Source organism: Canis aureus, chromosome 11 (assembly GCF_053574225.1).
Source record: "Canis aureus isolate CA01 chromosome 11, VMU_Caureus_v.1.0, whole genome shotgun sequence".
In the NCBI taxonomy this organism is placed as follows: Eukaryota; Metazoa; Chordata; class Mammalia; order Carnivora; family Canidae; genus Canis; species Canis aureus.
Window position 1 is genome coordinate 3,165,375 of NC_135621.1, and position 27,365 is coordinate 3,192,739.

Consider the following 27,365-nt stretch of genomic DNA (forward strand, 5'->3'; position numbering starts at 1 on the left):
CCCCGGCCTCTGCAAGGGCCTCTGGGAATTGTAGTTCCCTCTTGGGGGTTGGCCTGGGCGCGGCGGGATCTCAGCGAATCAGCTGCCTCGCTAAACTCGGCTGCTCTGGTGGGCAGAGGAAAGCCGCTTCCGTTCCGGGAGGGATCCCGTGCAGAAAGGTGAGCCCTTGGGCTTCTGGAAGTAGGTGCTAAGATGAAGTAAGAAATGATGTTCCCCGCTAACTTTATGAATGTTTCAGAAATAACGCATTTAAACAGTGTAAGCCAGTATCTTTTAAAGAGGGTTTGGAAATTAATTCTTCATAGAATTACTAGGTCTAATATGTGGAAATAAACGAAGACCAAGCAAATAAGAAAATCAAAGCCTATTTACTCAGAGTTTGCTATATGGCAAGGGGTCAGCTGCAGACACTGGAGTTTTGGCAAAGACTCAAAGGCGGGCAGAGGCAAGGGAAAGCTTTACAGTGGGGGGAGGGGAGGTTTCAGGTATACCTCGATTCAAGGCTGTTTGCAATGGGAAAGCTGTAGTTGGGCTATCCAGGAGTAGGGACACATATTTGACTTTATCTGGTTGGTCCTAAATTGGAAGTGGCCACAAAATTTAGGGAAGCTGGTATTTATTAATCAAGGGCTGGCCATTTGGGGCCAGTTGTTATAGGGGCTATTGTTTGGCTTCCTGGACTATTACTACAGACAGTGATCTGACTTCTGCAAGTCTAACTTACAGCAGGCTGGCTTCCTGAGGTGTTTATTATAGATAGGGGGATTGGTTTCCTGGGTTGGCTTCTTCAGGTTGTAGGTCAGGGTTCTGTTTTTAAGTAAACTCTACACCCAACATAGGGCTTGAACTCCCAACCCTGAGTTGCATGCTCTTCCACCTGAGCCAGCCAGGGTTCCTCAAACTTCTGTCTTTACATATGGCCACTGTTTGTATACTCAGTCTCTCAAATAGAACACCCAGGAATCCTAAAATCTGAATTAGAGAAATATTGCAGAATCATGGAGAGCTTTGAAAGGAGTCTGCTACTAACGTGCCGATCTGCAAATCAATCTTACCTGGTAAAGATACACCTCATTGCAAATGTGGAGTGGGGTGGGAAGTCTATAATTACAAAGTATGTTACTTGAAAACCATCATTTTCATGAATTTTATGTTTGCAGTAACAGTAGAAGAACAAGGAGAGAATAGAGTCTCTATTAGCCTAATCTCGAAAATGATCACAGTCTTTTAGCTTCTGTGGGCAAAGTGGTCAAAAATAGACTCTGGGCAGATCATACTTATTTGAATATTCCTTGAAATCTAATTTTGTGCACAAACTTAGTTGATTTTCACAATCCTTATGCATCTTGTTTTGAGTAGGGTGAATTTTGTTACTGGGAAGATCTTCTCTCTAATAAGAAAGGCAAGAGTGCCATGGGGAGTGCTCTTTTCCAGAGCCGTCTCTCTCTGGACTTTTTTTTTTTTTAATATTCTATTTATTAACTCATAAGAGACACACAGAGAGAGACAGAGACATAGGCAGAGGGGAGCCCAACATGGGACTCAATCCCAGGACTCCTGATCACCACCTGAGCCAAAGACAGACACTCAAGCGTTGAGCCACTCAGGCTTCCCCTCCCTCTGGACTTTTTAATGGAGGTTTCTCAGTTTTTGCATTGCTGCCTTTAGGAACTGACTTCTTTGGAATATTTGAGAGTCCCCTGTTTGAATTTCAGAACCACTAAGGAGCACAACACCTGAGAGAGCTAAGATGTAAGGGAAAAAAGCAAAGGAAGTTATATATATATATTTAAATTTTTATTTATTTATGATAGTCACACACAGAGAGAGAGAGAGAGAGGCAGAGACACAGGCAGAGGGAGAAGCAGGCTCCATGCACCGGGAGCCTGACGTGGGATTCGATCTGGGCCAAAGGCAGGCGCCAAACCGCTGCGCCACCCAGGGATCCCAGGAAGTTATATTTTTTTAAGTTACTACTGTGTACTCAATTTATTTAACATTGATTTTCTCATCAGAAAAAGGGAATAATAATAGCTACTATTTATATAGCATTCGCTATGCTGTCAAATACCCTTTTGAGAATTTATTTTTCTCCCTTACACCTGTCAGAAAGGGTAAAATTAAAAGGACAAGAAATAACAGGTGTTGGTGAGGATGTGGAGGAAAAAGAACCCTTGTGGACTATTGGTGGAAATGTAAATTGGTGGAAAACAGTATGGACTTTCCTCAAAAAATTAAAATTGAAATACCCTATGATCAAGTAATTCTATGATTGGGTATTTACTCAAAGAAAATGGAAGCACTAATTAGAAAAGATATGTGCACCCCTATGTTTATTGTAGATTATTTACAGTAGCAAAGATATGTAGGCAAGCCAAGTATCTAAAATAGATGAATGGACAAAGATGTGATATCACCTCACCCCCTCAAACACACACAGAGGAATATTACTCAGCCATAAAAGAGAGTGAGGTCTTGACATTTGCAACAACAGGAACGGACCTAGAGACTATTATGTTAAGTGAAATAAGTGAGACAGAGAAAGACAAATACCTTATTATTTAACTCATATGTGGAATCTAAGAAACAAAACGAAGAGACAAACAAAAAAAACCCAGACTCTTAAATACAGAGACCAAATAGTGGTTGCTGGAGGTGAGGTGGGTAGGGGGATGGGTGAAATGGATAAAGGGGATTAGGAAGTATTAACTTCAGTTATAAAATAAAGAAGTCACAGAAATGAAAAGTACAACATAGGGAATATAGTGAATAAGATTTTTAAAAAAGATTTTATTTATTTATTCATGAGAGATACAGAGAGAGAGAGAGAGGCAGAGGCACAGGCAGAGGGAGAAGCAGGCTCCATGCAGGGAGCCCGATGCGGGACTCGATCCCAGGACTCCGGGATCATGCCCTGGGCCAAAGGCAGATGCTCAACCACTGAGCCACCCAGGCGTCCCAATAGTGAATAAGATTGTAATAACACTGTTTGGAGACAGACGGTGACTACACTTACTATGGTGACCACTGAGTAATGTATAGGATTGTTAAAAACAAAAAAAAAAAAGAACTTAATTGGGGCACCTGGATATCTTAGTCCATTGAGAGTCTGACTTTGATCCCAGTTCAGGTCTTGATTTCAGGGTCATGAGTTCAGGCTCATTGAGCCACGCTCGGCATAGAGCCTACTTTAAAAAATTTATCCCTCATAAGAACCCTATGTGGTAGATAGTAGTATTATCCTATTTTATAGATGGGGAAATATGCAGAGAACTTAAATTCTTGGTCCGAGGTCACACCACCTAGTATGTTGGGAAAGCCAGAAAGCTCTCTGCATTTAACTGCTAAGCTACATGTTGTGTCTCTACAAGGAGTTGTTGTCAGAATTAAGTGAAATAAAGTGAGAAGTCCCTAGCACAGTTCTTAGGCCACAACCACACTCTATCAGAAAGTTGTTATTCTGTAAAAGTGCCCTGCTTTAGAGGCTGTTATTTTAGGTGCCACTGGGAGGCAGTATTGCCATTCAGTTGGTTTCCCCTTGTGCTTTCATCCACGAAGGTGCAAAACCCCTTTGTCCTTCAAGCCATAAACCGTCTGCCATCCTGTTTTCTTTTACTACATACATCTACCATCATCCTCTTTGGGTAATCCATCAATCCTAGGTCTCCGCAAATTATTTGCAGACTTGGACACCTACTTCATGACTTCCTTTCTAGTTCGACTCTTGTTATTTCGGATGTTTTTAACATATAAAGGATGATCTATTTGATTGATAGATCCACAGATAGTTAATGAACATTTGTGTTGAGCACTTAGCTAGATTGTAGGGCGAAAAAAATTAATGACATAGTTTTTGTTTCTGAGAAAGTTATAACCTAATAGGGGCAATAAACACAAATCAAAAAATGTAATGAGGGATCCCTGGGTGGCACAGCGGTTTGGCGCCTGCCTTTGGCCCAGGGCGCGATCCTGGAGACCCGGGATCGAATCCCACGTCGGGCTCCTGGTGCATGGAGCCTGCTTCTCCCTCTGCCTGTGTCTCTGCACCTCTCTCTCTGTGTGTGACTATCATAAATAAATAAAAATTAAAAAAAAATGTAATGAAGTGTTATAGGTGTATTTATAACCCAGCTGTCTATAGGTATCAGCATTTTCCTTAAGAATTGGGTAGGATTGGTACAGGGAACACAGGCACAAAATTGTAAATGGCGTGGCACTTTCCAGAAACTGCTTGAGTTCCATATGGACAGAGCTCAGACTCAGACTTGAAGGGAAGGCCTGATGAGAGGTGGAGCTAAGAGGCAAGCCATAGCTAGAGCATTGCATGTGGAAATAGAAATGATTTATCTTTTGTTTTTATTCTGCTTTGGTTAAAATTAAGATAAAATATTGATCATATTAAAATTTGATGAGCCGTCTTAGAGTAAATAATCTTTTTTTTCTTAAAGATTTTATTTTATTTATTCATGAGAGACACAGAGAGAAAGAGGCAGAGACAGGCAGAGGGAGAAGCAGGCTCTATGCATGGAGCCCAAAGTGGGACTTGATCCCGGAACTCGGGATCACGGCCTGAGCTGAAGGCAGACGCTCAACCGCTGAGTTATCCAGGTGTCCCTAGAGTAAATAATCTTGTTGAAATGAGTAAGTTGAACATTTGAAATACTCGGGGCACCTGAGTGGCTCAGTTGGTTGAGCATCTGCCTTTGGCTCAGGTCATGATCCCGGGTTCTTGGGATCGAGCTCCAGAGTTAGGCTCCCTGTTCAGTGGAGAGCCTGCTTCTCCCTCTCCCTCTGCTGCTTCCCCTGCTTGTGCTCTCTCTCCCTCTGTCAAATAAATAAATACATTTTAAAGGAGAAGTCGTCATTACCCTTCCTCTTCTTTTTTAAAAGATTTTATTTATTCATGAGAGACACAGAGGCAGAGACCTAAGTAGAGGGAGAAGCAGGCTTCTCACAGGGAGCCCAGTGCAGGACTTGGTCCCCAGATGGGATCACGCCCTGAGTCTAAGGCAGACGATCAACTGCTGAGCCATCCAGGTGTCCCATAAATAAAAATTAAAAAAAAAAAAGAAATACCTCTGCACCAGTTGTTTTCCTCTTTAATAAGGTAAAAAGAAGTTTAGAGAATGTGTTCTGATGATGCAAGATCATAATAGAGACTTATCTAGTTGTGGCCAAGGTCATATTTAAGTTTAATTATGATAGATTTTGTCTCTTGTTATCATGAACTACTGAAAAATAATAAAGAGAACCTTCATAATTGTTTAAGAGCAAAGTTTTAGTTTAATATCACATGGATGCTTCTTCTAACTACAAAGCAAATGATGACCACAAAGCCGATATAACATATTAAACATGCAGGTTTTTTTTTAATCTCTACACTGGATTTCATATATAAAATTGATTTTTTTCATCTAAACTGTAAATTAACCCATCAGTTTTTTGATAAGTAATCCGCCAGTGTGCATATTGTGTAGGTTTTCATGTTAGTCATGAAGCTACGTACTCTTTGGGTCTAGCTTTCTCTTCGCAGACTGCATAAAATAAAGGATGACAGATTCAAATGGAAACACATCAAGCCTTGTTCTTCCACAGGAATTTGGATTGGTGGGAAGACAGTGGGGAGCCTTGGAAGTCTTTTAAGCAGGAGAGAGGCATAAACAAAGTTGTGTTTTAGAAATAAATTCTGGAGCTCTGAGGAGGGCAGATAGGAGGGGAGAGAGCAACCAGAGGCAGAGCAGTCCCCAGAAACTGTTGCTGGAATCCAGGTGACAAATACTTGGGGCCTGAACTAAGACAGTAAAGTGTAGATGGAGGGGATTGGGTGGACATAACTGACTTAAGGTGGTAGAATTAATATTGATTGGGTGTGGGAGTGAGGAAGTGGTCTAGGATGATTTCTCAGGCTTCAGGCTCGATCAGCTGGAGAGAAGGGGGTTGTCTGGCACCTAGTGTGAACTCATTACATTTGTTGAGTGGATTAGATTTAGGGATAGGAAATAAGATGAAAATGAGGAGGACCAGGGCAGCCCCAGTGGCGCAGCGGTTTAGCGCTGCCTGCAGCCCAGGGCGTGATCCTGGAGACCCAGGATCAAGCCCCACGTTGGGCTCCCTGCATGGAGCCTACTTCTCCCTCTGCCTGTGTCTCTGCCTCTCTCTCTCTCTCATGAATAAATAAATAAAACAAAATCTTAAAAAAAAAAAAAGAAAAGAAAAGAAAAAGGAAATGAGGAGGACCAGATTGCAACGAAGCATCATTATTACAGTTTTGGAAAGTTGAGTTACTGCTGTGATACTCCCTAAGCACCCTGTGCTTTTCTTTCATAGTTCCCATCAGTATGTAATGATATATTTATTTGTGGGATTATATATTGAATGTCTGTTTTTTCTGCTTAGATTGTAAATTCTAAGATTTCAAATATCATGTCTACTTACTCACCTCTAATCCCTAGCTCACAATAGGAACTCTGTTTATGGAATGTATCGGTGAACCCAGTGGAAGATGTCTAGCAGGCATTTGGATTTGAGGAGCTAAATCTCAGGAGTCATCCGGACTGAAGATCAGAGTTGAAGGCGATGATTACTGAGGATGTGTTCAATGAGAAGAGAAGAAAGGCCAGGATAGAACTCTTAAAGATACTGACTTTAGAAACTTGGAAAAGGAAGAGGAGCCAGCAAAAGACAATGTGAATGAATAGGAATAGAAGCAGAAAAGAGCTGGGAGAGGGTGATTTCATAAGAGCCAAGGGAGGAGAGTTGTGAGAGGATGCTGATTCCCATTCCAATGTTGGTACAGAGTGTTTCCCACATATCCAAACCAATTCTTTAGACACTAGCTGGGTGTCCTACAATTCAACTCCATTACGACACTATCTACCTGGAGGTAGCATCAGATTCTGTAGGTTAAGGGTTCAATCACTTAAGACTGCCCCGCTTCAGATGCTGATTGCAAGCCCAGCTTGTCACTCGTGCTTCTGACCAACTGGCTACAAATCAGTGTCCCACAGATCGCTCCTTGGGTTTGATTAATTTTCTAGAGCTGCTCACAGACCTCAGGAAACCCATTTACTCACTAGATTACCAATTTATTACAAAGGATATGAATCAATAGCCAGATGAAGAGATACATAAGGCAAGGTACGTGGGAAAGGGCATGGAGCTTCCATGCCCTCTCCAGATTCTTCCTGAATCGAATCTACATGTGTTCACCAACCTGGAAACTCCCTGAACCTTGCCCTTTTTGGGTTTTACGGCAGCTTCATTATATAGGCACAATCAATTAAATCGTTGACCTTTGGTGATTAAACTATCTCTGGCCCCTTCTTTCTCCCTGAAGGTCTGGGAGTGGGACTGAAAAAATCCCAACCTTCTACTCCTGGTTGGCTCCCCTGGCAGCCAATGAAGTGCTTTTCAAAAATCACCGCATTAACATTAACCCAGTTGTGGTAGAAAGGGGGTTGTTAGGAATAACAGTATACCCACTTTACCTTCTTGACTCTGAAGTGATTTCAGGGACTGAGGAGAAAAGGCCAAACAATGTAAGGAAAGATGCTCCCGTTGCTCTCATCCCTCAGGAAATTCTAAGGGCTTTGGGACCCGTGAGCCAGAAACATTGACGAAGACCAAACATTTATGAAAAATATGTTTTTGGTCATCTGAAAGACCAAATGTATATTTCTTAACAAATTACAGTACTGCATACTGATACACACTACTGTGTGGAAGAAGCTTGAAACCATTCTACATGAAAGGAGCCAGTCATAAAGGGCCATGTATCGTGTAATTCCATGTATGTGACATTTTCAGAATAGGCAAATCCATGGACGTGGAAAGTAGACTAGTGGTTGCCTAGGGCTAGGGTAAGAAAGAAGGGTGATTGCTAAGGAGTACAGGGTTTCTTTTTGGGGTGAAGAAAGTGTTCTGAAATGAGATGCCCTGTGAATATACTAAAACCTACCAAACTGTATACTTTGAAAGGGTGAAGTGTATGGTGTGTGAACTTTGTCTCAATAAAGCTGTTATTAACACACACACACACACACACACACGCACAAAGGCACATATCCTGGCTGCAGGGCCTGAGACTAAGCAGCTGCAGCTCTTTGGAAAGGTGTCTGACTACTTGAAGGCTTAGATCCCAAGTGTGAAGCAGCTAATCTCAGGTTGGCAGGCTTGTGGGCTCTGGTAAAATTAGCCAGCCTCCTTACTCCTTACTCCAGCAGGGGTTTGCACTGTAGTATTCCAGCTTAAATTGGAGGATGGAGGACTGAAGAGTATGGGAAATGCTCTGGTTAGCCAGGGCAGCTCTTTTCTTTCTGCTTTTTGTTTTGGTTATAACAGATGAGCAAGGATGACACTGGTCATCCTTGAGAACTGCGTGTCCAGCTGAGCAAGGATGACACTGGTCATCCTTGAGAACTGCAAGCTTAGCTCAAATAGTGGAGTGGTCCCGGCTCTTCCCACAAGAGGGAGACGTTGTGAAAGCAGTGTATAAGGTGGAGGGTGGGCAGCACTGGGGTGGGAGGGGGCCACTCCCCGTGGGGATTCAGGAAGTCCTCTCAAGTCTCCAAGACTAGACTTTTCCTAAGCTGTGTGTGTATATGTGTGTGTGTGCTGGGTTGGAGACAGGGAGGAGATAAGGTCTGTGTGGAGAGAGGTCTTGATAATGATTTTTTTTATTTTCTGCAAAGATCTTTCAGCTTTCATTCCTGAAAGACATTTCATCAGCATTATTCTTTCTGCTTTTTAAATCTTTACTCTTGGGGCACCTGAGTGGCTCAGTGGTTGAGCATCTGCCTTTGGCTCAGGTTGTGATCCCGGGGTCCTGGGATCGAGTTCTGTATCAGACTCTCCGTAGGGAGCCTGCTTCTCCCTCTGCCTGTGTCTCTGCCTCTCTCAGTGTGTCTCTCATGAATAAATAAATAAAATATTAAAAAAATATTCAGTCCTTTGGAGTTTGGGAAAGTATTGTTTAAAAGTTGGGGGTGAAAAAAAAAGTTGGGGGTGATTTTATCCTTGCAAATAAGAGCTCCTGGGTATGTTCTATAAATTAAGATTCTTGACAGTGGGGAAAATCAACTCTTTCATAGTTAATACTGGTAGCTGTGAGGTAAGTTCATGAAACTGTGGGTAAGCAAAAGGAGCCTTCTCTAATTAAATCAAGAGAATTGTGTTGCTGAAGCTTGACAGTCTAGTTTGGGTCTTGCCTTAGCCAATCCCCACTCCCCCACCCCAAAGCCACCCTTTCTCCCATTTCTAGCAAGCCCTTTGTAGTGGGAGTGGTAAATTTATTCTTTCTTTCGTTCTTTTCTTTCTTTCTTTCTTTCTTTCTTTCTTTCTTTCTTTCTTTCTTTCTTTCTTTCTTTCTTTCTTTCCCTTTCTTTCTTTCTTTCTTTTTCTTTCTTTCTTTCTTTTTTTCTTTTTCTTTCTTTCTTTCTTTCTTCTCACTTGTCCAGTAAACACGGTTTAATCATCCCATTATTCTTTCCCACTTGTTAAATTTCTAATTCTGTAGGAAACAGAGAAGTAAAATTCCAAAGGCAGTTAAACAAGGAGTATTTGAAATCTGACATATATTCCCAAACAAGAATTCTTCAGGTAACATTTCTCCTTTCTCTTTGTGGAATCTTATATACTGATATGAAATGAAGTGTGATATTAAAAAAATGCCTGTCCAAGGCATCAGTTGTTGGAGTATTTGCTTATTTTTTCCCCTTGGCAGAGTGAAGTCAGTTTTTGGAATGAGGCTGAGATTGGAGAATCTTTTAAAATTTTATTCTTGGACAGATGCAGCATCTTCAAAAAGAGTTTGAGGTAACCTAAAGTGAAAGACATATATACACTTAGGGATATTAAAATGCAAATTGAGTGCTCGCTTTGGCAGCACACATACTAAAATTGGAGTGATAGGGAAGATTAGCATGGCCCCTGCACAAGGATGACACGCAAATTCGTGAAGTGTGCCATGTTTTAAAAAATAAATAGCCAGTGGAGTACAAAAAAGAAATAGAAAATTAAAGTGATAGAAGAGAGAAGAAAAAGTGCTGTCGACAAAGGCTAAGAGAATTACTCTGATTGATCATTAATTAAATTTGGCTTTGAACTTTTTTTTTTAATTTTTATTTATTTATGATAGTCTCACACACACACAGAGAGAGATAGAGAGGCAGAGACACAGGCAGAGGGAGAAGCAGGCTCCATGCACTGGGAGCCCGACGTGGGATTCAATCCCGGGTCTCCAGGATCGCACCCTGGGCCAAAGGCAGGTGCTAAACCGCTGCGCCACCCAGGGATCCCTGGCTTTGAACTTCTAAGATAATATGAAAAACTAAGTAGTTTAAAAATAATCAGTAGCATACTCTTTACTTAGAAAAGACAAAGTCTCTCCTGGTAGTAAATGCATGACAGCATTTATTATGTGGGGTCTTGCATAGTGTACAGATGCATGCTGTTCTTGATAAGAATTTTTAAAAATATTTTTTATTTAAATTCAATTTGCCAACATATAACACCCAGTGCTCATCTCATCAAGTGGATAAGAATTTCATAAGCAAATGCAGAGGCAATTTTCTTCAGACTTTTTTTTTTTAAACCAAAGAAGTAATTTTATTTATCTAATTTGAGTCAAAAAGATGCAGGTCATAAGTGGACAATTCAGTGAATTTTTACAAAATTAATACTTCTATTACAGCCACACAGGCCAAGAAATAGAACATTACCAGCACCACAGACAACCCGTAAAACCTCGCTCCATCTTTCACACCACCCACCTCCCCATGGGTAATCAGGAATCTGATTTGCAGCAAGATAGATTAATTTTGCCTCTTTGTATTAAGTTTGTGAGATTCATACATCTAATTGTGTAGCTGTAGTTCATTTTTGTCACTATATAGCATTACATTGTATGAACATATTTCAACTTACTTAACTGTTGTTACATATTTGGTTGTTTTCAGCTTTTGGCTATTGCAGATAATGCTGCTATGAACACATCTTATGATGCACATGTGCACATATTTTGTTGTCATTGTTATAATGTACCTAAAAGTGGAATCAATTAGTATAGGGAAGGTGGATCTTTATTTTTGGTAAATAAGGACAAACCATTTTTTCAGATTGATTGAATCAGCTCTTTGAATGGAAATGATTGATCCATATTCTTGTCAGCACTTGACATTGTCAGCTTTTTTTTTTCAGTTAAAACATTATAGTGGGTGCACAGTGACATCGGATTATGATAAACAGTTATTGACTTGAGCACCACCTAGTCTGTATGTCCAACATGGGAAGAAAGAATGTTGTGGTGGATCAGTCCATGATTCCATGTGGTGATTATAGACACATCATAGCATCAGGGACTAGACTGATAGGTGTCTATAGACAAACCCAGGTCTGAAGATTTGAAAGGAGGGAATAAAGGCTACTCCTTATTTTGCTGTGCACCGTATTGCAGAGAGATATGTCCTCCGCTTGAGATTGAAGAAAGTCAGGGTGAACTGGCATTGTCTAGTATGGGGATAAAGGGCTGGTAGAAATGATGAAGGAAGTTGCAACACATGGAGTTTCGTGTACTGTGAAAAAATGGTAGCTGAATGCACCAGGTAGTTTGAGTTCTCATGGTGAAATTTCCTTCTGTTAAAGCCTGAAGGAAGAGGTAGGACTCATAGAGAAAGGTGTAGAATGGCACCGATAAAACAACAACAACCAAAATAGTGCTAATAATATCTAATAATTTTATACTGTTTTATGTGTGTTAACTCATTTAACTCAACAAATCACTGAGCTGTCGTTTTCCCATTTTGAAAATGAGCATCCAGGTATAGAGAGGTTAATTCACTTACCCAAGGTCACAAAACAAGTAAAGCCTGAATTTGGACCCAGGTAATCTGGTCTCACCATCCAGGCTCAAGACTTTATGATATCCACAAAATTAGGGTTGGGGGCAGGGGAACTCATGCAGAAAGATTCTTAGAAAGGAAGAAAAGGAAAAGTAGGCAGGGAATTAGCAGGTAGTCTCACTGGTATCAACTAACAGGCTCCCCCCAAAAATGTTCTGACAAATGGAATACATTCTGCACTGTTGCTGAAGAGGGACATCATGGAAGCTTGAAACATCGCCAGGTTGGGATGTGAGAGTTTTCAGAACACAGCAAGCACAATGGCTAGGTAGGGAAGCCCACACAGCAGGGAGCCTAACATTGAGGATTGCTAGTCTTCCCTCCTTCTCACATCTGTATCAGGTTTTTATGGTTGCTCTACTGAGGGATAGATATAAGAGTATCGCTGCTAGTTTCTTTAGGGTTTTCTGGTTGTAGAGAAACCAATCAGGGGCGCGATTGATACTTACATTTTTAATATCCATGCCAGTGGCTAGGGACCCTGTGGTTGTCCTAGATTCCAAGACAACTGGAGAGATAATTCATGGGGCTTCAAAGGAGCCCTGTCACTAAGACCTGGGCTGAAGGGTGGGATCTGGAGACTGGTAATGGGGAGAGAGGAACAATGGAGGGACAACCTAGTGGGTGCTTAGGTGTAGATTAGACCATCTCTACTTCTTCTTGGAGCCCCTGGACATGTCCCACTTCCCTACATCCTTTTATACCTTTGTTTCCTCTTCTGCTAGCTTTTCCCTTTTTTCCTTATACTTACATTGCCCCACCCAAAAATATAAATAACCTTCTCTGGGAGAAGAGCTCACTCTAAATGGGGAGAAGAGGAAGGAGATCTCAGGCTGGGAAATGGCCAGATGACCTCTGTCGTTTATGTGGATAGTCTCAGGACCAAGTCCCCAAGACAGAACAGGCCAATGACTGCACTGTTGGTAAAGAAAAGGCTCTGTAGGTGTTCCCTGCAGAGTCATGTTTGGACTCCAGCATCTCCAGCCCAAGGACGTAGCTCAGTGAAGACACTAAGCAGAACCCGGCCCCACTGTTGCTCATCTCCCTGAGACTTCACTCAGGCTTTCTGTTCTCTCTTTCCAGCTTCCTTCAGGTTGTTCCCCATCCTTTCCAACACTTACTATTTCTTGTCTTTTTGGATCCTATATATATGTTGACTGTGTATATGTGGGTTTGTTTCTGGGCTCTTGATTCTGTTTCCTTGGTCTCTGTGTGTTTTTATGCCAGTAACATACTTCTTTGATTACTGTAGCTTTGTAGTATAGTTTGGAATCAGGAAGTGTGATGCCTCCAGCTTTGTTCTTCTTTCTCAGTATTAATTTGGCTATTAGGGTCTCTTTTGCTTCCCTAAAAATTTTAGGATTGTTTTTTCTACTTCTGTGAAAAATACCATTGGAATTTTTTAAAAAAGATTTTATTTATTTATTCATGAGAGACACAGAGAGGGAGAGGCAGAGGCACAGGCAGAGGGAGAAGCAGGCTCCATGCAGGGAGCCTGATGCAGGACTCGATCCTGGGACTCCAGGATCGTGCCCTGGACTGAAGGCAAGCACTCGACCGCTGAGCCACCCAGGGATCCCCCAGGATTTTCTATATATATTGACCATGCTTGCATCTCAAGGATTTGAAAATGGAAATCATCCTAGGACTCCCCCATCTAATCACTAGGTCCTAGGGCATCTGCCTCTTATATTTCTAATTGCTCCCTTCCTCTTCAGATCCACTGAATGGTTAACTCTTTCATCTCCTGTATATCTTTGTTCAGATGTTGCTTTCTCCTTGAGGCCTACTCTGACAACTAAATGCTATAAACTATCCTCTCTCCAGCCTTCTCGATCCCCCTTATTCTGCTCTTTTTCTTTTTTCCAAAGTGCATATCCTCTTCTAACCTATTTATTATGTCTATTGTTTATTTTACTTTTTTAAAAGCTTTATTGAGATCTAAGTCACATACACAGTTCACACATTTAAAGTTTACAATTCAGTCACTCTTAATATATTCACAGAGTTGTGTGATCATAACCAAAATAAATTTTAGAATATGTTTATTACTCTCTTTCACAGTCACTCCCCATTTTCCCTCAACTCCTTCAGCCCAACCCTAGGTAACTACTCATCTACTCTTTGTCTCTATAGATTTGTCTATTCTAGAAATTTCATATAAATTGAATCATGCAATATATAGTCTTTTGCAACTGACTTCTTCCACTGAGTATAATGTTTTCAAGGTGCCAAAGCAACTGCACCATTTTACATTTTCATCAGCAATGAATGAGGGGTGAGCACTTAATACAGTACCTGGCACATAGTGGGTGCTCAATAAATGTTTATTAGATGAATGAATGAAAAAATGTAGGACACAGTCTACATTTTTTAAGCATGCCAATTAAGGGCTTTCCTGATCAGGTCCCTACTATTTTTCTAGCATCATCTCCAGCCTTACAAACTTCTCTGCCTTCTCATTTCCTGTTCCTGCTGCCTGGGGTATACTTCTTGTCATTCTGCTTAGTGTGCTGAGCTTCTGTTCACTTCTAACACTACCTCTGCCCTTACACCTTTGGCAAAAATAGGTGCTTTCTCTTCCTGTCCTCTCCACATTTTCTTAGTGATTTATTTCTATTTCTATATCCCCTACTTGTTTTGTGAGTTTCTTAAGGGTTGGCACTGTTCTACTCAGTGCCCTCAGTCCTTACCCAGGGTTTGGCACAGAGTTGGTATTTAATAAATGTCTGTTTCAGTGAATAAGTAGAGGAAATGGCAAGAGCAAAACCCCAGAGGGAGAAACTGAGTTTTTCAACTTGACTGTTAAAAAACAAAATTCAACAGAGTAAATTTGAGGATCTAATTGACTTTATTAAATAATTCATGAATCAGGCAGTATCCCATTTAGCAAGTAGAGGGGAGCTGCACTGAGCTTGGAAAAGGAAAGGTTTTTAAGAAGAAATTTTTTAGCAAGGAATGCATTCTTTAGGCAAGGTTGCCCTCCTAAGGGAGAAAGGGTCTATGGGAGATTATCTCCTAGTGTTGACCAGGAAATTCCATTTTGGCTGGTTAAAGGTTGCATTCCTCGGGAGGTTGAAACTGTAGTTAGCTTCAGTATTAAATCATGGTTTACTGACATGGGATCTTAACATAAGTGACTCCATTTGGGGCCTGAGGTTTTCTTTTTAACGTTCCCCCCTTTTGATCAGACTTTGAGTTTAAGTGAGAAATGTGATTTAAAAAAATTGTTTTTTGAGATGTGATAAAAATTTAAGGCATTAGCGCCACCCTCAACTACTATTCTGCAGTTTTTCACAGCTGTTAAAAAAACAAAATTCAACTGAGTAAATTTGAAGATTTAATTGGCTTTATTAAATGATTCATGAGTCAGGCATCCTCCCATCTAGCAAGTAGAGGGGAGCTCAGAGGAGTTGTACACAACGGAAGGTTTTTATAGAAGGAGGGTAGGGCAAGAAAATTATTAACAAAAGAAAAGGATTATTCTAGGCAAGGTTGCTTTCCCTTAGGGGGAAGATTAGGGGGGTTTATTATTTTTTTTTATTTTTTTTTAAATTTATTTATTTATGATAGTCACAGAGAGAGAGAGAGAGAGAGAGAGAGAGAGGCAGAGACACAGGCAGAGGGAGAAGCAGGCTCCATGCACCGGGAGCCCGATGTGGGATTCGATCCCGGGTCTCCAGGATCGCGCCCTGGGCCAAAGGCAGGCGCCAAACCGCTGCGCCACCCAGGGATCCCTAGGGAGATTATTATAATTATTTTAAGGAGGATAATTTCCAATGTTTGAAGTGTACTTTGAAGCCATAGTCCCTGGGACCCAAACCAATCAAAATCAAGTAAGTCAAACAAAGACTTTATGGAAGGAGTCACCTTTTTAAGTCAAGTGGCTTATTCAGTGATCTTATGTAGTTGAGTTTTAGCTTTCCCACAAGTGTTAATCTAGATATCACATGTGGTGTTAGCCACAACAGAGACACCTTGTTCAGCTAACAGATAATCAAGGACTATCTTATTATGAAGAACAACTTTGAGAGTCTAAGGATCCTTGTTGGACAGCTGTTGTTTTAGCAAAATTTTGCAATATCTTCAAGAGTTAAGGAGAAGTTTCTGATCATATTCTCATTTACTTTTACTCCTAATCAGGGAAGTATGACTCTGACAAAGAAAGTGAATCCTGAGTCACGAATGCCTCCTGGTAGGTTTTTTCTAACTTAATAATGTCAATCCAGGGAAACCGATCATTGAGATGTCTTATTTCACTTGTGAAAAATTAGGGACACAGTTAGAAACCCTAAGAGGCATCGCCCAGCTACGCTATTTAGCCATTCATAGACTCAAGGGGAATGGTAATCACCACAGACAGAGGCAAACTCTGAGAAGGCACAAACCAATGCCAGTAACGTGGCATTGTTAATGGACAGATAGAAGATTTGATGACAAATCCAGTAGTCTGAAAGGTGAAGATTTCCACTCCTAGCCATGGCCTTTCCAGGTCAGCACCAGAGGAAAGAAAGGGAAGAAGAAAGCATTTCATATTTAGTTAAAGTATGAAGTCTTGATCTGATGTCTTAGGAGAGAAGCAGTCTATCTCAATGTCAGCTTATTTTCCTATTCACTTTCATTTGGAAGTCTCCACTGCTTGTGTAGGACCAGATGTAAGTGGGGCCTTCTTCAGCTGTGGATGCATTTTCAAGGTTTAAGTCCCTGAAATCTGGCTGCCCTTTAAGTAATGAAGAAGACCTGGTAAAGTCACTTCCAAGGAGATTCAAAAGGCAGTCTTTGCTCTTACCTGTTCCAAATCAGAAGGATGGAAGAAAATTGGAAGCTAAACAAAAAGTGTCTAGTCATGGGCCCCTGGGTGGCTCAGTTGGTTAAGCGTCTGCCTTTGGCTCAGGTCATGATCCCAGGGTCTTGAGATCGAGCCTTGCATCAGGGGCCCGGCTTCTCCCTCTCCCTCTGCCCATTCCTCCCCCTGCCTGTGTTCTTTATGTCAAATAAATAAATAAAATCTTTTTTAAAAAGTCTAATCATATCTGAGTCTAGGCCCATCTCTTTAAGATATGATATTCTGAAGCACCTGGGTGACTCAGTCATTTAAGTATCTGCCTTTGGCTCAGGTCATGATCCTGGAGCGGGGGAGGGGGGGGGTTCCTGCTCAGCAGGGAGTCTCTTTCTCTCTCTCCCTCTGTCCCCCGCTTATGCTCTCTCTCTCTCTCTCAAATAAATGAATAAAAATCTTTAAAAAAAATAGGATGTTCTAGTCAAAGCTTTGGTAATACAACCAGTCTTTCTACTTGTGTCCTGTTAAAAGGAGAACAGATTTTCACTGAATTTATGTAAATGACTATTTTGTCATAAAAAGAATACTCAAGAGTTTTTGAACTATGGAGGGATTAGGTAGGGAGAGAAAGTAAATTTCTATATCTTACCAAATTTTTGGTAAGTTACAAGAAAAAGAGAAGTTTTCCTAAAATACGAAAAAGCAAAATTTTAGAGAATGAGTGATGTTTTAAACAAGAGTCATAAAAATTATAATAATCTTCTTTAGTTCATTAGTCCCATGTTATTAATTCTAATTCTTGTTCTGTTTAAATCCAGTTTTCCCACCAGTTTTGGAAATTCTTACTCAGTTCAGTTGTATGATCTGAAAGTTATCAGAAATCTGTATTCTAGAGTACTTGTCAGATTCCTTTCCATGAATTTCTCTGAAGATGAAACATTTGCTGGAAGCTTTTGTAAAGACATCTGAGTAAAGCAGTAACTGTTTGTAAATGGCTTAAAAAGGTCATGGTTAACAATAGCCAAATTATGGAAAGAGCCCAGATGTCCATTGACAGATGAATGGACAAAGAAGATGGGGTATATATAGTCAATGGAATATTACTCAGCCATCAAAAATGAAATCTTACCGGGACATCTAGGTAGCTCAGCAGTTGAGCATCTACCTGGCTCAGGGCGTGATCCCAGGGTCCCGGGATCGAGTCCTACATCAGGCTCCCTGCATGGAGCCTGCTTCTCCCTCTGCCTGTGTCTCTGCCTCTCTCTCTCTCTCTCTCTCTGTGTCTCATGAATAAATAAATATTTTTTAAAAAGATTTTATTTATTTATTCATGAGACACAGAGAGAGAGAGAGAGAAGCAGAGACACAGGCAGAGGGAGAAGCAGGCTCCATGCAGGGAGCCCGACATGGGACTCAATCCTGGGTCTCCAGGATCACGCCCTGGGCTGAAGGCAGGCGCTAAACCACTGAGCCATCCAGGGATCCCCTAAATCTTTAAAAAAAAAAAAAGTCTTACCATTTGCAATGATGTGGATGGAACTAGAGGATATTATGCTAAGTGAAATAAGTAAATCAGAAAAAGACAGTTATATGATTTCACTCATATGTGGAATTTAAGAAACCAAACAGAGGATCATGGGGAAGGGAGGGAAAAATAAGACGAAATCAGAGAGGGAGACAAATCATAAGAGATTCTTAATCAGGGATGCCTGGGTGGCTCAGCAGTTAAGCCTCTGCCTTTGGTTCAGGGCATGATCCCAGGATCCGGGATTGGGTCCCACATCGGGCTCCTTGCAGGGAGCCTGCTTCTCCTTCTCCCTCTGCCAGTGTCTCTGCCTCTCTCTGTATCTCTCATGAATAAATAAATAAAATCTAAAAAAAACCCCAAGAGATTCTTAATCATAAGAAACAAACAGGGATGCTGGAGGGGTGGGGTGGGGGGATGGGGTAACTGGATGATAAACATTAAGGAGGACATGTGATGTAATGAGCATTGGGTGTTTTATATACCTGATAAATCACTGAACTAATAATACACTATATGTTAATGAATTGAATTTAAATAAAATAAAAAAATTTAAGTCATTAAGGTCTAATTAGAGTTCATTACTATGTCATTGACAAGATGATAACTAGAATTACAAGTGATAGCATATACTAGGACTTCTCAAATTTCTAGGTTTCATACAATTTGTAGAACACTCATTTTCATAATGTATATCTACATAAATATAATCGACGAAGGGTTAGCATCACTTATTTTATAATGTTTCCCATGAAATATAACATACCAAATAAGCCTAATTAGTTTCATATCTCTCTTTTATGAGGAGATCAAATCTTTTGAAATGTTCCAGGAACCCTCAGGAAAACTTAAAAGTTAGTTTGTGATCAAAAGACTTCATTTAGAATTTGATTCTGGGAAAATTATCAAAAGATACTAAAGGGGCTTTAAAATACTTGGTCAAATAGGATCATAGGTCACCGCGAAACAGTACTTAGTTATCCATTTAACCGAAGTGACATTAAGACTTTATGGGCCAATACAGAAAGTTAAATAGTTGTAAAAAGCCTTAGCTCTTTTTTTTTTTTTTTAATTTAAGATTTTATTTTACTTATTCATGGAGGCAGAGAGAGAGAGAGGCAGAGACACAGGCAGAGGGAGAAGCAGGCACCACACAGAGAGCCTGACGTGGGACTCGATCCCGGGTCTCCAGGATCATGCCCTGGGCTGCAGGCAGCGCTAAACTGCTGCGCCACCGGGGCTGCCCCCCACCTTTTTTTTTTTTTTAAAGATTTAATTAAAAAAAAAAGATTTAATTTATTTATTTGAGATAGAGCATGAACTGTGGGAAGGGCAGAGGGAGTGGAGAAGCAGGCTCCCCACTGAGCAGGGAATTCTACACAGGGCTCAGTCCCAGGACCTGGGATCATGACCTGAGCCGAAGGCAAGCACTTAATGCATGAGCCACCCAGGGACCCCCTTAGCTCTTTTAATATTAAACTCAGCTTTTTTTTTTTTAATTTTTTTTTATTTATTCATGATAGGCACACAGTGAGAGAGAGAGAGTCAGAGACACAGGCAGAGGGAGAAGCAGGCTCCATGCACCGGGAGCCCGACGTGGGATTCGATCCCGGATCTCCAGGATCGCGCCCTGGGCCAAAGGCAGGCTCCAAACTGCTGTGCCACCCAGGGATCCCAGACTCAGCTTTTTTCTTCTGAGTAATTAAAGATCCGATAAAGACAAAATGTAGAATCTTTGTTTTTCTAGGCAGATTACATTAAAGGTAAAGAAAAACCCCTTTTATCGGGTTTTTATTAAGAACAGACCAAAAAACAAAACAAAACAAAAAACAGACCAATAATCTAAGGAAATCATCCTTTAAAATTTTTTTAAATTTAAATTCCATTTGATTAACATATACTGTATTATTAGTTTCAGAGGTAGAATTCAGTGATTCATCAGTTTCATACAATACCCAGTGCTCATTACATTGCATGTTCTCCTTAAGGCCCATCACCTGGTTACACTGTCCCCCCACCTACCTGCCCTCTGGCAACCCTCAATTTGTTTTCAATAGTTAGGAGTCTCTTGTGGTTTGCCTCCCTCTCTGTTTTTGTCTTATTTTCTTCTTCCTTCCCATCCCTTATGTTCATCTGTTTTGTTTCTTTTTTTTACTTTTTAAAAAATTATTTATTTATTTGAAAGAAAGAGAGAAAGCATAGGCTGGAAGAAGGTACAGAGGGAGACGAGAAACAGACTCCCCACTGAGCAGGGAACCCAATGTGGGGCTTGATCCCAGGACCTTGAGATCATGACCTGAGCTGAGGGCAGATGCTTAATGGACTGAGACACCCAGGCACTCCTGTTTTGTTTCTTAAATTCCACATATGAGTAAAATCATATGGCATTTGTCTTTCTCTGACTGACTTATTTCCTTCTAGTTCCATCCATGCCATTGTAAAAAAAAAAGATTTCATTCTTTTTGATGGCCACTATTCCATTGTGTGTAGGCATACTTTATATACTTATGCACATATATATACTTTTATGTTAAGTGACTCCATTTTGGGTTTGTAGTTTTCTTTTTAAGAACCGCAGACTGACATTAGTAGGTTGGACTTTAGGTCCAGGGCCTGAAATCATCTGGTGAGGTTTATACTTTGTCTGGTGGGCCACTGGGGACTGCTGAAGGGGAATAACATGACTGAGGCTGGGCCTGAGAAAAATGAACCCAGCAGTGATGTGTAGAATGAACTGTAAGCTGGGAGACAGATTAGCTGGGTGAGAAGAGTGAAGGGAAAAATACCTTCAAAGGTAGAGTGTCAGGAAGAGCAGAGGAGTAAGAAATAGTAGTAGAGAATTTGTAGAATGTGGTTTCCTTTCCAACCAGGACCTAGCAGAGTGGCTCCCACAAAGAAGGACTGTTGTGCTCTCAACATGGTAGTGACCAGAGAACACACCGTCGACCTTCACTAGCACATCCACTGAGTGAGTTTCAAGAAGCATCGCCTCTGGTACTCAAAGAGATCCAAAATATTGCCATGAAGAAGATGGGAACTCCAGATGTGTGCATGGACATCAGGCTCAACAAAGCTCTCTAGGCCAAAGGAATAAGGAGGAATGTTCCATTTTGTATCTGTTTGTGTGGTTGTCCAGAAAACATAATGAGGATGAAGATTGACCAAAATAGCCCTATATGTTGGTTAACTATGTATCCGTCATCACTTTCAAAAATCTACAGACAGTTAATGTGGATGAGAACTAACCAACTGCCGACTATCAAATAAAGATATAAAATGCACCAAAAAAAAAAAAAAAAAAAAAAAAAGAAGAAGAAGCTGTATGGTTTGAAAAGCAACTGAGTGTGAGTGAGGAATGATGAAAATGGAACAGCCGAAGACTGGACAAGGCTTTGGACAAGCCCAGTTCCTGGCAGAGTGGTCAGGTTGAGTAGGAGAGTCTTGGCTTATTACATTTGCTTCCATGCGTCTTTGTGGAGTTAGATACTTTCTAACTATCTACAGAGGGGAAAAGCCTGTAGAAACACTATGTATTACCATTGCGGCCTTTAAGAAAAACAAAAAGGATCCCTGGGTAGCTCAGCGGTTTAGCGCCTGCCTTTGGCCCAAGGCGCGATCCTGGAGTTCCAGGATCGAGTCCCATGTCGAGCTCCTGGCATGGAGCCTGCTTCTCCCTCCTCCTGTGTCTCTGCCTCTTTCTCTCTCTCTGTCTATCATAAATACATCTTAAAAAAAATTAAAAAAAAAAAAAGAAAAACAAAAATACTGCAGGGGATACATGACATATAATTATAGCCGATCAATTAGGTGCAGTGGCATTGTTTTTCAATTGTGCCGAAAACAACAGGCTGGGGCACCTGGGTGGCTCAGCAGTTGAGCGTCAGCCTTCAGTTCAGGGCATGATCCCAGATCCTGGGTCCGGGGATCAAGCCCCACATCGGGCTCCCCGCAGGGAGCACCTGCTTCTCCCTCTGCCTGTGTCCCTGCCTCTCTCTCTCTCTCTGTGTCTCTCATGAATAAATAAATAAAATCTTAAACAAAACACAAAAAAACAAACAGGCTCTTCCAGAAGTGGTAATTGTTTATTCAATTCAATTACATACTGGACGAAAGCCCTGAGGTGGCTGCTGTGTCACTTATAAAGATGAATCACTCACAGAACTGCACCAGGGATACCAGTCCTGTTGGAGAGATGAGTTATATGGGAGAGGTATGAATAGATGTTATGGGAGAACAGATCTATCTGCTGGTTGATGCTTCAGAGGGAGCTTTATATGGAGGAGGTATGAATTGCTGAGCATTGTGGGAGGACAAGATAGTATTTGACGTGCAGAGAGGAGCAACAAGGGCATTTACAGGAAAAGGAGTGGTAAGAGCATGGACAGACCAGAGCACAACTAGGTGGAGAGCAGCCAGTTCTTTCGTTTGGTTGCAACATAGGCTCTATGAGTGGGAGGAAAGGGAGATAAGTTTGAGGCCTAATCATGGAAGGCCTTGTACACCCAACTAAGGTTTTAGACTTAGAATATTTTTAGTAGGTTCAATGCTTTACGTGGAGTTACATCAGCAGAGCCGTGCTTTGGGGAAGTTAACCAGACAGCACCATGTGGATGAGAGGGGAAGGGACTGACACCATGGGGACAGCGAGAAGTCGTCTATGATAGGCAAGCAAGAGGCACTAAGTGTTGAAGGCTTGAACAATGGATGCAGCCATAGGAGTGAATAGGAGGGAACAGGTGCTCCAGACACAACAGAGCCGGACTCTACAGCCTCATCTCAAGGAATATATGTGGCAAGGAAGAGAATGTCAGCACATTAAGGCTAAAATGTAATACAAATAGAAATTGGGAATACTGGAGGAGAAGCACTTTTAAGAGAGAAGATGATGAGTTCTATCTTGGGTATATTGAGTATCGGGCTGGAGAGTACTTAAGAAAATTAGAAATACAGGACTGGGCCTTAGAAAATGGTCAGGTTGGGGATACAGATATGAGCAGTTGTGTGGAAGTGAGAGTTGAGAGGGGATAAGATTGCCCAGGAGAGAGTGAGGAACAGGCAGGGAAGGATTCTGGGACAGAACATTGGGGAATCTTTGCATTTAGGGCATAGGAAGAAGGGGAAGGGCAGAGGAGGAGGAAGGGAAGGAGCACTGTGATGGAAGCAGGAGAACCAGGAGAGTGGAGTATCTCAGAAGTCAAGGGAGGAACATGTTCCCAGAATTGGGTGGTTAAGATGGAGCAGGTGATGGCTTCTGCCTGTGAGAGCAGGGAGCTTAAATGGGAAAAGTAGACCAGGGCCAGACCATGGGAAGTCTTCTAGGGGAGAGAGAATACTTGATCCTGTCTCTACTACTCATTTTCTGTTTGACTTTGGACAATGCACTTAATTTTTGCCTTAATTTGTGCCTTGGTGTCCTCGCCTGAAAAATGGGCATAATGATTGCACATACCTCACGAGGTGGTCGCATGAGGATCACATATGTATGTGTTGCTTTGAACAGTGCCTGGAACAAGATAAGTTCTTAATTACTGTTCACTATTGTAATTATTTGCCACGCTGAGGAGTTTTGACTGTATCTGTGGGTGATAGGGAGCCATAGAGAGTCTCCAACAAGGGCATTGGCGTGATCTGAAAGCAACCTCCTCCTTCACCCAAGAGCCAGTTGGAATCTGAGAATCAGGTAAGATTACTAGAAAAAAGGAAAGTGCTAACTATTGCAGTGATATCAGAGAAGGAGGAGAGATAAAAGGTCTTGAAGATTGGCTGCCAGGTTCTTGGTGAGCTCTGAGTTTCTGGAGAGTGATGGGAGTGGGAGGTGGAGTACAAGGGGTTGGGGAACACAATGGGTGGTGGGACAACAGAGGACCTGTTCATAGGCTTTTTGAATATTTTGACCATATGAGGTAAGAGAGGATGGTCATTTAGAGGGTAGCGGGGTAGCCTGGTCTCAGGGAGGAAGGAAGACAGAAGAGGCAGCCCAGAGGACAGAATCAAGAGACATTTAGAGTGGGGATGTCCTCTGTGGATGTGGCAGCCTGAAAGGAGAGGTAAAATGTGGGTATGAATTAGATTGTGCCGGCCATTGGTTCAATTGTAAGGAGGATGAGCTGGTCTGGATTTTGGCGGAGGCAAGAAGGGAGCTCATCTGTGGAAGAAGAACCCCGGTGAATGGGCAGTTGGGAAATTGAGAAAGTTAGAGAAGATTTGGAGTGGGTGTTATTGGGAAAACAGGAGGGAAGGGTCAGATGCAGGCAAACAGAAGGTCTGCCTTGTATCAGCGAAAGTCCAGCCGAGGAGGCCTATCATTGATTTGATAACAAATTGACAACAAATAACTTGTTTGTTTTATGGCCATTCCCTTGTGCCCTTTGACAGCCGCCAGTGAGGGAAGGCAGATGGTACAGGCTTTGGGAGGCCAGTAAAACATCCCTCAAGTGGCTGGCCGTGGGACCTACACTGAACAAGGCGGTAAGCCTTAAGAGGACTGTAATAATAGAGACGGAGGAAAGGGAGGGCACAGTAGGAGGAAAGAGACCGGAAGAGGTGAGGGAAGAAGGGGGAAGAGCCCTAAAGATACAAAGGGCTGTAGTCAGAGAGGACAGTTTCAGCTTTCAAGATCTTTGTGGGAGAGCAGCTTCAAATGCTGATGAAGACGAGGGTGGGGTGGGGGGTGGGGTTAGGCCTGGAGTAAATGGTTAGATCTTAGTTGTGCATGTGTTTACGAAGGTGTTTTCTGAGTTGCACTTCAAAACTCCTTAAAGAAAATTAACCAGGTAGCATCATGTGGATGAGAAAGAGAGACTGACGATGTAGTGTGAGAAAGAGCTAAGTTCCCCTTACCTCAACAGGAAGTCGGTTGAAATTGTCTAGGGTTGATAAATCCAGAAATAGTATATCAGTCTATAAATCTCCTGGGTCAAAGGCGGAAGCCTAAGTGATTGCCCGGCTTTTGCAGATGGATGGTTGTAAAACAGGCAGACCACTTGGGGTTTGATATTTGAAGCAGTCAGGGCATCTTTAGCTCGCGTTTAGGTGTGGCCGGCGTCTGGCGATTCTGTTTGGCCTGGCATCTCTCTTCTGCAGCTGTCTTCTTGCTGCTGGGTATGCGGTGCTTGAAGAGTAGGACCCGGGGAGTCGGTGCAGCCTGAGCTGCTCTCTGATGGGGAAGTGGATTTTCATCTTTGATTAGCGTGAGGAAATTACTCTTTTAGTGAATAAACAGGCAGGCTGAAGCCATCCGTAGAGTGCACCCGAGAGTGCCAGGTAGGCAGAACGGAAGCAAGGGCTAGAGAACTCAGAGCTCCCAGATTGGAAAAAGACCGAAAGCTGGGGGTGGGAAAGAGTGGGGAGGTGGAGGGAGAGGGAGAGGGGAAGAGAGGTATAGAGAGGGAGGGAGCATTAAACATCTCTGTCAGTTATTTTCTCCCCACGCACTGGCTCCTTCAGTTTTACTCCCCTCATGGCTCTGCACCCAGTTACAGTGTGTTGGCAGGGGGAGGGGTGTTGTCCCCGCTGACAAGCAATTCTCTGTGACACCAGCTGGGTGTCCTCCAGTTCAGCTCCATTCAGACATTGATGTAGGAAAGATGTTGGGCTTCAGAGCCAACAGCCAAGGAAGAATTCTTGAGATGCCTTTGGGGCAAAAAGGTGGTTTTATGAAAGCATGGGGGCAGGGGCAGGGCCTGTGGACAGAAAGAGCTGCAATGGGGTTATTAGGGGTGGCAGTTTATATACTCTCAAGTTGGGAAGGGGCTGGGGATATCATAAGTCTCTAAGGAATTTTGGTAGCAAAGTTTCCAGGACCTTGAGGGGGCTATCTATTGTTGGGAAAAGGTCATTTATTACTGTCTGATAAAACCTGAGTCATGAGACCCTTCAGATGCTTATCAGTGGTTCAAATGGCTGGGGGATGATTGCCAACAAGTATCTTGGGAGGTAGAGATAAAGGACATTTCCAAAGGGATTTTTATATGTTAAAGAAGGCTTCAGGGTCCTGGGCTAAGATTGCCTTTTGCTCTTAGCAAAATACTAACATTTAGGCAGCTGAATCCCTAGAGGCACATCACTCTGTCTGTTTCAAGGACTTGTCAAGGGATTGTAAATAATAAGGAAATCTAATAATTTTCCTTCTGCTTTGTTTCCCACATCATCACTGTCTACCAGGAGATAGCATCAAATCCCAGAGGTTAAAGGTTCAGTCCTGCAAGACAGTCCTCCTCCCCCCCAACTGCAGATGCCAGTTACCAGCCAGGTTAGCACCCGTGCTTCTGACCGACTGGTTACACATTGGAAGTTCCAGTGATCCCCTTTTTGAGTTATATTAATTTACTAGAGTTCCTCACCAAACTCATAGAAACGCTTAACTATAGAGAACAAACTAAAGGTCACCAGAGGGGGGGTTGGTGGGGGTGGGTGAAATAGGTGAAAAGGATAAAGAGTACACTTAACATGATTAGCACCAGGTGATGTATAGAATTGTCGAATCACATATTGTATACCTGAAACTAATATAACACTGCATGTTAACTATACTGGAATTTAAAAAAAATTCGCAAAAATATTGTATGTACTAGATTACTGGATTATTATAAAAGGATATAAGTTAGGAACAGCTAGATGGAAGAGATGCCTAGAGCAAGGAGTGGGTAAGAGCTTGCATGCCCTCTCTAAGCATGTAGCCCTTCCGGAATCTCCCAAGTGTTCACCAATTCATAAGCTCTCTGAACCCCATTCTTTTGCTTTTTTATGGAAGCTTCATTACATAGGCATTATTGATTTAAATCATCGGTCATTGGTGATTGGACTCAATCTCCAGCCCCTTTCCCCTTCCCAGAGGTGGAGGAGTGGGTGGGGTTCCTTCCAACCCTCCAATCACATTATTGCTTCCCTCATCCTTAGGTGTGGTTTGCAAAGTAACCTCATTTACATGATAAGACAGCTTCGTGTTCTCCTCACTTAGGAAATTCCAAGTGTTTTAGGAACATTGTGCCAGAAATGAACAAAGACCATATGTATATATTTTATTATAAATCACAGTATCATAACCCTTCATTCCTCTAGAGCTATTGCCTTCTTTCCTCTCTTTCCCAGACTCTTTTGAAAGGCTCTACTTTCTGCCCTCCAGTCCATCCATCAGCCCACTGCAGGCTGGCGTCTTTACTCT

The 27,365-nt window shown here is 42.0% G+C and overlaps 1 protein-coding gene and 1 non-coding gene across 9 annotated transcripts in view; both read left to right on the forward strand.

Moving 5' to 3' along the window:
• HSD17B6 (hydroxysteroid 17-beta dehydrogenase 6) overlaps positions 1 to 27,365 on the forward strand; it is a 68,367-nt gene that overhangs the window by 27,493 nt on the left and 13,509 nt on the right. Inside the window, exons 1-2 of one of the 8 annotated variants that reach the window (XM_077913439.1) lie at positions 100 to 158; positions 16,041 to 16,092. The exons of 1 other annotated variant lie outside the window; for it this stretch is intronic. In XM_077913439.1, coding sequence (XP_077769565.1) covers positions 16,047 to 16,092 — 46 coding nt within the window. In that variant the 5' untranslated portion in view covers positions 100 to 158; positions 16,041 to 16,046. Of the gene's footprint in view, positions 1 to 3; positions 159 to 9,514; positions 9,598 to 16,040; positions 16,093 to 21,076; positions 21,628 to 24,149; positions 24,250 to 24,548; positions 24,671 to 26,365; positions 26,454 to 27,365 lie in introns of those variants that run through there. 6 more of the 8 variants (XM_077913443.1, XM_077913441.1, XM_077913438.1 and 3 more) reach the window with 6 other exon arrangements.
• Positions 9,868 to 9,972, forward strand: LOC144324451 (U6 spliceosomal RNA). Its single transcript, XR_013389958.1, has one exon. It is a non-coding gene; the product is annotated as a U6 spliceosomal RNA (small nuclear RNA).